Source organism: Engystomops pustulosus, chromosome 5 (genome assembly GCF_040894005.1).
Source record: "Engystomops pustulosus chromosome 5, aEngPut4.maternal, whole genome shotgun sequence".
Classification (NCBI taxonomy): domain Eukaryota; kingdom Metazoa; phylum Chordata; class Amphibia; order Anura; family Leptodactylidae; genus Engystomops; species Engystomops pustulosus.
In genome coordinates, this window is record NC_092415.1 from 157,128,909 (window position 1) to 157,141,089 (window position 12,181).

At 42.0% G+C, this 12,181-nt stretch overlaps 1 protein-coding gene and 1 long non-coding RNA gene across 2 annotated transcripts in view; one reads left to right on the forward strand and one right to left on the reverse strand.

Moving 5' to 3' along the window:
* CMTM8 (CKLF like MARVEL transmembrane domain containing 8) overlaps window positions 1–11,107 on the reverse strand; it is a 40,218-nt gene extending 29,111 nt beyond the window's left edge. The window contains exons 1-2 of the mRNA XM_072153568.1: window positions 10,896–11,107; window positions 10,554–10,699 (exon numbers count right to left, since the gene is read on the reverse strand). Coding sequence (XP_072009669.1) covers window positions 10,554–10,699; window positions 10,896–11,076 — 327 coding nt within the window. The 5' untranslated portion in view covers window positions 11,077–11,107. The remainder of the gene's footprint in view (window positions 1–10,553; window positions 10,700–10,895) is intronic.
* The window catches only part of LOC140133413 (uncharacterized), a 33,174-nt gene that overhangs the window by 5,684 nt on the left and 15,309 nt on the right, over window positions 1–12,181 (forward strand). The window lies entirely within an intron of this gene.

Genomic DNA, 12,181 nt, shown 5'->3' on the forward strand with positions numbered 1-12,181 from the left:
GGTATCCACAGTAGTGTGTTCTACTTCTGTAACAGAATGTTGGATATATCTATAATGGTAGCATGAGTGCACATCCATGTTGTGTAGGTCCCATCTCTTAAGAAGGGTTTATGTGGCTTACTCCTGGAAACTGTGGCCAGTAAAAAGATTAAGAAATCATTATTCTTTCTAATAGGGCGTTCTTGGGTATATCTTTTGTTAAGTTAATGAATGTCTGATTGGTTGCACTTTAGGTACTGTGCCCCTCACAGTGATCACATTGAGACAATTTTCCGGTTTATTATAGTAATCTGTATTAAAACTCCATCTAAAGTGATGTTTTCAATTAAATAAATTGTCCTTTACATAAAGCAGCCAAGCTGGAAATAGAAGCCATTGGGGTGATTGTATTGATTTAATACTAATCCTATAACCGCAGGATGCAAAATACATTCCTATGAAGTGAAGACACTTTCCTGAAAGGTTTTTTTTAAGCGAATCGATAATTGTAGTGGGTGATCCTTTTCAACTGAGCTGTGCTAATTTCCTGGTGCTGCAGAGTGTACTGCACAAAGACATACTTGTCTAAAAGATTACGCAGTCAAGTTGAGCAATTATACATGTTCCCTGCAGTACAAGAAGCTTCATTATTTTTACATATACAAATTAAATTCTGTTTTCAACATTGATGCAAATGGTCCAGCCTTGTGGTGAGTCATTGGTTTAGAATTATGACAAAAACAAAAATAGCTAACCTGTTTAGCACAACACATCTTTTTACTGTCCTAACTTAAAAAAAAAATGGCCCCCTTCTGTTTTCGCGTTTCCATTTTTCACTCCCGTTTTCAAAAACGGTTATGGATGTGTAAAGCAGAGCTGAGCTCTCTTCATATATAATGCATACAAAATCCCTTGCCAACATCCACAACTGATGCTTGGCGTTTAAATGTGCACCACCAACTTGGCTTACGATGATGCTATATGGGGAGGGGGCTCTCTGCCGCATCTGTTACAGTCTGCCACACTTTAACATATACAGCTAGTGACAGGTTTCTATTAACCAACTGAACCACTCTTTTATCCAAATTTTTCTTTCCCTTAAATCAACTTTATGCTATCTTACCTGGCATAAGAGAAGGTGTGTCCTGCTCGGCCAGCCCCTCCCATCTACTCCTCCCCATTTCTTATACCTCCATACTATTCAGCAGTTCATGTCATGTGACCAGGGTGATGTTATCCAAGGTCCTATACCCTTTACATTTTCAAAATGTACCCAGTGTTGGACTGGCCTACCAGAGGGCTCAGGCTCTAAACTAGTACTGGGCCCCAGAGTTACAGCAGAATACCACCTAATTTGGAGTCTGTTTTCTAGAAGCTGATGGAGGGTAGGCCCCCAGCATAGTTTATCTGGTGGGCCCACAGAACCCCAGCCCATCACCGAATGTACCGAATGTATGTAATCATAAAATCACAACAGCTTTTATGCAATTCTACTCCTCTCCATCCTCCATGGAGGCTGCTATGATTTCATGTTATCAGATACATACATAGGCTAAAAGACATGGCGATGTAAACAAGGCACTGTGTCAAAAAAATGGACACCATTTTCTACAAGTAAACAAAGCTTTATACGTCTGTAGTTGAATATTGGCAGATAGTCCCCAAGTCCAAGACAGCAGAGCAGGGATTTGAAGAGACACTGTGTGGTCAGGCAAAAATAAGAGGGTGTGTTTCATTTGGAACAAGCAGTCAAAGTCAAAAACAAACCCCATAAAAAAAATAGTGCAAAAGCGGGTTTTCATTAATCTCTGCATTTGGAACTTTTTCTTTCCTGCTTTCAACTTCATTGCACAGGATATTAAATGGTGTCGCAAGAAAGTGCAATTTGTTACACAGAAAGTAGCATAATTTAATTAGAATTTTATTTTTAACCGGAGGGCCGAGCCCTCTCCATAGCCGGTAAGTCTCTGCTGCATATTGCAGCAAAGGCTTACTGGTAACACCCGCGATCGGTGCCGGCACCGATCGCCGGTGTTTTCTTGCCGATCACCGCCGGCAAGGCTGCCGGCGGCTTCAAACAGATGGCGGCCATACTGTAGTATGGCAGTATATGGTAGGATCGATCAGACAACCTAGCGTTAAAGTACCCTAGGGAGTCTGAAAAATAGTAAAAATAAAAAAAGTTAAAAAAAAAAATTATAATAAAAAAACCTAAAAATTCAAATCACCCCCCTTTCTCTAGAACTGATATAAATATAAATAAACAGTAAAAATCATAAACACATTAGGTATCGCCGCGTCCGAAAATGCCTGATCAAAATATAATAACGGTTTTTCACAGCGTTTAACCCCGTAACGGAAAATCGCGTCCAAAGTCAAAACTGGCACTTTTTTGCCATTTAAAAAAAAATAAAAAATTCTATAAAAAGTGATCAAAAGGTCGCAGAGTCCTAAAAATAATATCATTGAAAACATCATCAAAATTCACAAAAGATGACACCACCCTCAACTCCATACATCGAAGTATGAAAAAGTTATAAGCACAAGAAGACGGCAAAATAAAAAAAAAAATTTTGTTCATGAGGTTTTCATTTTTGTAAATGTATGAAAACATAAAACCTATACAAATTTGGTATCCCTGTAATCGTACTGACCCAAAGAATAAATTAGATGCGTCATTTGTGGCGTGAAGTGAAAGCCGTAATATCCAAGCCCACAAGAACACGACACAAATGCGTTTTTTCACCATTTTCACTGTATTTGGAATTTTTTTCCCGCTTTCCAGTACATGGCATGGAATATTCAATGCAATCACTATGAAGTGCAATTTGTTACGCAAAAAACGAGCCATCACATAGCTTTTTTCGTGTAAAAATAAAAAAGTTATAGATTTTTGAAGGTGGGGAGTGAAAAATGGAAATGAAAAAACAGGAAAGGGCCCGGTCCTTAACTGGTTAAAGGGGTTGTCCAGGAATAGGTAATTTTTAATACCGTATATGGCGGAGAAGGTGGTCTTCAAAATAATCAACAAATAATACTTACCTCTCTCCCGCTCCCCTTCGCGCTGCCCATTACTGTTGGCTTCTTGTTTGTATACAGAGGATGGTGGTGACTCGTGTCTACAGCCACGTTTCTGCACAGTTGATAAATATTTATATAGCACCATCATATCCCAAAGCGTTTTACAGATCATAATATATATTCAAACTGCAGAATAATGAAATCTATGTGAGCAGGGCCCTAATTCCTATTGCTACAAGAGCTTACAATCTATAAGGAAGATTGGGTGACGCAGGTGGTGACTGTGTTGCATGAACCAGTCACCTAATAAATATTTGCAGAATACAGGGTGCATGGGCCTTCAAAGTAACCTGTGTAATGGTATAAAGTGCTGAGGGATTACATAAAGGAACAGTTTGTAGTCAGCTCACGGGTTAAGTTCTTGGTTGCTTTTCATCTGTGAGCAGAGGTTAGCTTTCTTTTCCCTGTATCTCTCCTGTTAGTTTTGCATGCGGTTTTCACAGTGTCTATCCCAAGTTTTGTCTCATCTACAGAAATTACACACAGAACCATTGCACTACGACAGGGGCGCCATAGTTAAGCCGTATTATAGGGGGTTGTCTAGTTTTAATAAATAATTTTTTATATGGGTGGGGAGTCTAAAAATAACAAAGAGCATATACTGAGCCCTCTCTGGGTAAGCCAAGACACTTGCAGTCACTGCTGGCCTCCGTTTGTATATAGTTACCACATGTCCTAAAACAATGCTCATGTGCAGGGGGCCTTAGATTTACTACCCCTTGCTTGTCACTTTTCCACTGTTCTGCTGTACATAATTGCAGAATAGTAACAGTTAGGGAAATATCTTTAGCTGCTGCCGAACATCATAATACACGTCACGCACGCAGACACACACACACACACACACACACACACACACACACACACACACACACGTGTCCCAGCTCTATCCATTGCAAGATGTCAGACAATTCCTGTCCGAGAGCCGATCAGTTTGATTCCGTCTATTCTGAAGAGGGGCAGGCCAGGCTGGAGGACAGGGCATGGGACCTTTACTTTGGTCTCCCCTCCCCTCCTAATCTCCTGTCCTGACCTGTCCATCTCTATATTTCTTCTACAATGACCCTACACTAGATGGCTGCCAGCAGGGAGCTGATGGCAGTTTTAAACACATCTATTTATCACTAGACCCAACCCCAAACTGAGATTTAATACGGAGCATTCGTAATCCAAAATGGTCATCCCATTTTAGTGAGCCAAGCCTTAAGATCCAGTTCACCAAGACGAGCTGGACTGCCCGTCACGACTTCTTAGGATGGCCTGGCTGTTGTTTGGAGCATCCTTCAGCACACTCCAGGAGGCCCCAGGTTTGCAATATTGTGGCTCCATTGAAATTTTTTTAAAACACCATTTATATTGTAGAACCCTGACAAAGATCCTGTTCTCAGCATAGGGATTTATGGGAATGCTTCCAACAACCCCTTTATCTATTTACTATTTTAGGTTTAAGAGCTTGCTTTATTTGTATTTGGAAATGTATTTTTTCTACCCTTATACTTGGGTAGTATATTTTTGGGTTAGAAATTACATAACACTTGAGACGCCTAGAACAGGTCAATACTGGAGATTCCAAAGCTCACTATAATCCTGAGAATTCCCTAAGGGAAGTAAATGCTGGAGACCCCTGAAGCGGAAATAGGATTAAAAAAAAAAATAAAAATACTCACATCTCCTGACTCTTGTTCTGCTCATTGCACCACTCTGCTCTGTGTCCCGACACTGGTTAGATGTATGGTCCACAACGGTGTGAGGCCCAGAGCAGGTGAGGACCTGGCTGTGGTGAGCGCTTATCAGCTCTTCTGTGCTCACCTCTCCAGGGTCCTCTCTTGCTTTGGGAGCCACTCTGGTTTGGGTCCTGGTGGCAGCAAATACAGCCAGCATCAGGACACAGTGCAAAGCAGCAAGGATGCCCAGGGCGGCGAGTACAGGTTAGACAAACTCACTAATACCCGAGCACCTGTGTGGTCTCTGCGGCTACGGTATATGGACCGTGGGCTGTGGACCCATGATATAGACTATGGGATAAACAGATACTGTATAATGAAGAGCAGATCATTTTATGTTTGGAAACCTAGGCTAATAATAATAATAATAATAAATATATATACACACATATACACACACATATACACACACATACTCACCGGCCACTTTATTAGGTACACCTGTCCAACTGCTTGTTAACACTTAATTTCTAATCAGCCAATCAGATGGCGGCAACTCAGTGCAGATAGGCATGTAGACATGGTCAAGACAATCTCCTGCAGTTCAAACCGAGCATCAGTATGGGGAAGAAAGGTGATTTGAGTGCCTTTGAACGTGGCATGGTTGTTGGTGCCAGAAGGGCTGGTCTGAGTATTTCAGAAACTGCTGATCTACTGGGATTTTCACACACAACCATCTCTAGGGTTTACAGAGAATGGTCCGAAAAAGAAAAAACATCCAGTGAGCGGCAGTTCTGTGGGCGGAAATGCCTTGTTGATGCCAGAGGTCAGAGGAGAATGGGCAGACTGGTTCGAGCTGATAGAAAGGCAACAGTGACTCAAATCGCCACCCGTTACAATCAAGGTAGGCAGAAGAGCATCTCTGAACGCACAGTACGTCGAACTTTGAGGCAGATGGGCTACAGCAACAGAAGACCACACCGGGTGCCACTCCTTTCAGCTAAGAACAGGAAACTGAGGCTACAATTTGCACAAGCTCATCGAAATTGGACAGTAGAAGATTGGAAAAACGTTGCCTGGTCTGATGAGTCTCGATTTCTGCTGCAACATTCGGATGGTAGGGTCAGAATTTGGCGTCAACAACATGAAAGCATGGATCCATCCTGCCTTGTATCAACGGTTCAGGCTGGTGGTAATGGTGTCATGGTGTGGGGAATATTTTCTTGGCACTCTTTGGGCCCCTTGGTACCAATTGAGCATCATTGCAACACCACAGCCAACCTGAGTATTGTTGCTGACCATGTCCATCCCTTTATGACCACAATGTACCCAACATCTGATGGCTACTTTCAGCAGGATAATGCGCCATGTCATAAAGCTGGAATCATCTCAGACTGGTTTCTTGAACATGACAATGAGTTCACTGTACTCAAATGGCCTCCACAGTCACCAGATCTCAACCCAATAGAGCATCTTTGGGATGTGGTGGAACGGGAGATTCGCATCATGGATGTGCAGCCGACAAATCTGCGGCAACTGTGTGATGCCATCATGTCAATACTGACCAAAATCTCTGAGGAATGCTTCCAGCACCTTGTTGAATCTATGCCACGAAGAATTGAGGCAGTTCTGAAGGCAAAAGGGGGTCCAACCCGTTACTAGCATGGTGTACCTCATAAAGTGGCCCGTGAGAGTGTATATATTTTTTTTTTTTTTTTTTTTTATTTTATTTTATTATTTTTACATCTACCAAGGTGACTTGGAGGCCATCACTTCTAGCCTCATATAGTATTACAAGAGACGGCTGTCATTTCTATAATGTGATGACAAGAAGTTTCAGAAAGGTAACTAGAGCCCAATAGAGAACCATTGAGCAAAACTGTGATATCATCACTGGGCATGTGAACAAGAATGCTTTCAGAGAAATGAGGAGTACTCTTGGAAGCCAGGTTATCTTGTATACACAAGATCACCTGCTTTTAAACTGTGGCTGGCATTGTAGGGAGCCACTATTTATCGATCAGTGCCCTAAACCAACAATTCAATGCCAATTTACAGTTGGATTCACATGAAACACCTGCAATGTGTTATCAATCATATTGCAAATGCAATAGAAGAAGGCCTATATAAAGTGTATACGTTTTTGCAAACCACAGTCTCACAACCTTAGCAAAATATTGAACTGCGTGTACACAACAAATCTGACCCACAGTAGTAGTCTAATAGTCAAAAAATAAGAATGGCAAACCTCTGCAAACTTAATTCTACTAAATGTCAATCAAGTGAACAGTATCCTGAAACTGGCTGCAGATAAGAAAGAAACTGGCCGTCACAAACTGTACTTTCAGTCAAAAGTACTACAAACAAATAAAGATGAAACAGATAAAAACCCTTATATCCATATCTCAGAAAACCGTTTGTTTATGCTTTAAAATAACTCTAGACTAAAACCGTCCATTTCTTTCAGATCAGAATACACAAGGGGTACTACAAATTAGTTTGGATTTTTCATACATATTTACATATACATATTTAGGAAGGAGGTCCTGCAGCAGAGCAGAGCAGGGGCACAGTGGTAGCAGATATGGGGCCCACAGTGTCAGGGTGCCGGCCACCCAACCGGACACTAAAGAATGCAGGATGTGCACCATTATAAAAACGGTTGACTGGCCGACCGGTGACTCCGGCTCCCCTGTCACCGCCAGCGCATCCATCTGCATCCTCTGGATAGAGTTTAAAGAACTGATGTTGCAGGGAGCGAGTCTGCCCATTTAATAGTCCCATTAAGCAGTAGGGGGGTCCCAGAATTTATATCCAACCCAATTATATACATGTTACACTGTATATTGTACAGCATAATATGTATATAACAGTCAGGGCCGGCACTAGCACAAGCAGGCAAGTGCCAGGGCCCAGGGCTCCTAGTGGGTCCCCATAAGGCCCATAGATAAGGAATCCATGGGAATAAGGAGGGCTGTATCTAATGAATATATAGGGAGTGAGGGGGGCTTTGTATAAAATTACCATGGGGGGGGGGGGCCTGTATTAAAAAAAAAAAAACATGAAGGGGCTGTGTGGTATGATAAACTAAAATATTTTAGGGAACAAAAGACATAGTTTCTGAATGTTTAATGCTGCCACGCAAGTTCACTGCATAGGGGCCCACTTTGGTTCTGTCGCTTAGGGGCCTACTGAAACCTGGAGCCAACCCTAATAACAGTGCACATCTTCCATGATACACAGCTGGGCCAGCAGCTTACTAAGAAATAATAAGATAAAAAAATAAGGACTAATGTGTGGCTTGTAAGGTGGGTTCCATTTGTCATGCATTGTCTCCGGCCTGGTGTGTGGATACTATGGAGAGAAAAGGAGCAACCCAGTTAATTTATGTCCTGGAGAAAAGAAGCCAAATCAACAGATTTTATTAAAAGATGCCCCGGAACAGTTATTTATTCAGACAGTACAGTATTTTACCCGGACAGAAATGTCAAATGAGGTGACATAGAAAGTCACTCCCAAAACATGCCAGGTCAGTCAAAGTGATACTCATAAAGTTCAGTCAGAAGATACTGGAAGATTTATTGAGGGCCAGACACATTGCGTGGGAAGGAAACCGGTACAGGACAGGAAATTCATTAATGATAAACTTCCACTTCATTACAAAATTGCTGCGCCTCACTGCCATGAGGACATTGTATGTAGGGACTAATACTTCGGGACACTACCTAGTGGGGTAAGCTGTTGATTATACAAGTTGCTCACCAGCGTGTCTTTTGCTGTATCGGACTCCTCGGGACCCTAATACAGTTTACATCTATGGAAGAACAGGAAGCACACTTGCTCTACCATTCGTAGCAAAGCTCTAAATTACAATGGTCCAAAACATAAATGTGTATGGGCCACAGAAATCCCAAATATGTACCCAACTTTATGCAGCCAACTTTCAATCTATGGCATATATACCAGGTTATTTTATGTTAGAAAAGTAAAAAATTGTCTTCACAATAAAAATACTGTGCCTATGTCATTAGTCAGGAATTGTACGCCTGCTTTTTTCTGTCGGATGCTTCTAAAGGGATTTTCGAGTTTTATCTGGTGTTTGAAGAGTTAAGAAATATTGTGAATTAGCAACTTTTTTAAACTACAGTATTATCTTCCTGTTTTTTTCTTTCAATTTTTGAAACGCCTATACAGATAGAATTTGTTTACCATCCATTTTCAATGTAAATATGTTTCTGTAGTCAAAATATGACCACAAATTTGAGGCAAATTTACCAATAATATCTAAGTTAGTTAGACATAGCCTTGCCAACTTTTTTTGTGAAAGTTGTGAAAGGGTCAGCCACAATTGCTTGTGTTCCCACAAATAGCAGGAGTGTTTTTGTACTCAATGAACCCTAAGGGTTTGACCACCATCACTCCCCTTTTACCTATGTATTACGGCAAGAGAAATTTGCTTCCCTTTTAATAGCCGCTTTGCCATCAGAGGACGCAAAACACACGCGAGTCTCAGTGATCTAAGCCCATATGATCAAGATTGCGAACTTTTTGTACAACAATAAATGTATTTTGAAGAGAAACCCCTGAAATAATAACCATGTGGACATTATGTTGTCTCCCTGGCTACTAAAGCCTCAGATAATATGTTATTATAATCTGCTAATTTCTTAAGGGTACATTCACACGCGGTATGCCTGCCGTGCGGGCATACTCCCGTGCGCTGGAGAGGAGGAGGAGGTGACCCCTCTTCCCTCCATAGAGAATAGCGGCACACGTCCGCAATTACGCTGAAAGATAGAGCATGTTCAAAAAGTAGTTTTGATCAATTTCCACGGTAAGAATATATTAAGGAGCAGAGTATAGTAGCATTTTTAGGAGTAAATTGTAGTAGTTTTGATCAATTTCTACGTTACCATGTGGGTCTTAAAGTCAAATTCCTGCTGAAGATCCACAGTGTTTTTTTCTTATTTACTATAGGGTAGGCCAGCAAAGTAACTATAGACTATGCCAAGTTAGGATAGCCGGAGTACATGAAGTGTAATGTGTACTAGCAGGGGGAGTTTCACCAGTGGGACCAGTCATATACAATCCATTGAATTTGCAGTAGAACTTGCATAAAAATTCATGTATGTGCAGCAGTCTCGCTATAAGCAGGGAACATAATAGTAATACATCCTGTACCTAAAATCCACATGTATTGAGCCCGTGTACATGGAGAAATAAGCATGAACAGTGGCATTCTGTTGGGGGGTAATGCAATTAGGGTAGAAAATCTCTAAGATGCTGCACACATTGCATTCTAGCCTCCTGCCATAAGTATATGCTCAAGATATAGGAAGGATTAATCTGCTACATACAGTGATATACATGACCCTGGAAGGTCAGGATGGCGTGTCCTCTGTCATACATAGAGCCCTATGGATAAGTTTACTGTATATACACCAGGAGCTTATGTACAGTATACACACAGACACCAACAACTGCTGCAAATTGTGTAGCACTAAGTGCAAATACGACATCATTTACAGTGTAAATATTCAGCCAGGTAAAAATTTGTCCAGGACAGTTTCCAAGTCAAACCAGAATCAACAAAGTTTAAATATAAATAAAAAAAATAATGGCAGTAAAATGGCATAGTACAAAACATGACTTATGTTCGATATGGTAGCGCAGAAGTGACATGTCCATATGCTGGACGTGTGGGTGTCCCCTCCAGAACAACTTACCGTATATTAAAGATATCAAGCATAAACAAATTGTAAATGAACTTTTGTATTAAAATATTTTTTTTAAAAAATGGAATGAAACTGCACAGAGTAGTGTACTTACTATTTCTGCCAGCAGGAGGGCACCAGGTGGGCTCCAGAGGAGGCTCCGGTCATAGGTCAGGCTGGCACCGCTGGAGAATGCCTCACTGTACGAGCTGCTGGTGGTGGTCACAGTGTTGGACCTGGGTCTCTCTTCTTCCATGTCTCCTACAGAATTCCAAGCAGAGTTAGAAGAGTCCCTGACATGTCCCTTGTCCTCCTGCCCCTGGCCACACTCAGGACTGAAAAGGACTGAATGTTTCCTGCCCGAGGACAATGGAGCAGTCAGAGAGCTGCTGCCTGACCTCCTCCTCCAGGGGCGGCGCTCAGGTAACTACTACACCTGGCAGGTCAGTGGATGTACCTGTCCTCTCCTGCTCCTCGCAAATCTCATCCTCAAACCTGAACGAGACGGCCGGAGCAAGGAAGGGAGATCGAGTAATGATAAAGTCCTTGCCCCAACAATCTGCGGGCGGGTGATGCCACTTATCCCCCCGAGGGCACAGCATTCCTCTGCTCTTCCCAGCTCCCCGGCCTCCCTCCATCACACCCGCTCCAGTATCAAACCCCGGAGGCTGGAGCTCAAGGGACATTTGTAGGGGCAGGTGAGATGGAAAACCGGGATCTGATCACTGGACCTGAGATCCGGAACCATCATCCTCTGAGCGGGTCTGCAAGAACCACAGGCAGATTCGGAGTCATTGACACTAACATGTCAACAATAGAGACAATAAATAGGAAGTAAATCTTAGGCATTAGGTTAGGGATGAAAATATGCCCAAATCATTGTTATGCCCCATTTAGGGTGTAATCACTCAGGTTTTGTCATATTGTTTTAATGGTAGCTGCTGAAGTTCTAGAAAGAACACTGCATTTTTACTACAATTTTATGACACAGCAACACCTTACATTATTTAGATTATATATAGTGCCTGAAATGATTCCATTACATACAGTGCCTCCTGAAACTATTATATTACATACAATGCCCATTATATAGTATACAGCACCCAGTGGAATCAATTAGATTACATACAGCAGAATTTCATGGATTGACCATTGTGCTGAGGACTTTACATTTAGCATCATAGTGATATATGATGTACAGAGTCCCATCTTCCCTCCAAAACACAAGCTCCAAACTGTAATCATATAAGCATCCCCGGCACTGTGGTCGGTCATTGAACTCTGTCTAGTGCACATCTGTCGTGTGCTTCTATAATTAGGGCAGATCTACGTAGCACCATTATGCAAACACCAACTGATTTCCTGTGTAAGTTTTACTTATAAACTTTATTTTACCTATGATAATAACCTCCAAATTTTTGGTGTGGATATAAATTTATCTGATACTGGGCCGTCCACTGTGTATATGCTGCTGGCGGTCCAGGACCCTAAAGTCCACACTAAAGCACATTTAGGGTGCAGGCTTTAGGAGGCTGCCTGAGAGGTTGAGCAGTCATATATCAGGTCCCCTGATACCAGAGCTGGCGTTAGGGACGGCAAACTGGGCATGTGCCCAGGGACCCCTGTGCTAAAGGGCCCCCTGCATTTGGAGTTTTGTGGGCAGAGGATGCATTGCTACTTTATTACCCCTTGGTTCAATGCCCAGATGAAGATGCTTATCATCTATCTCCTGTCTCTATATCT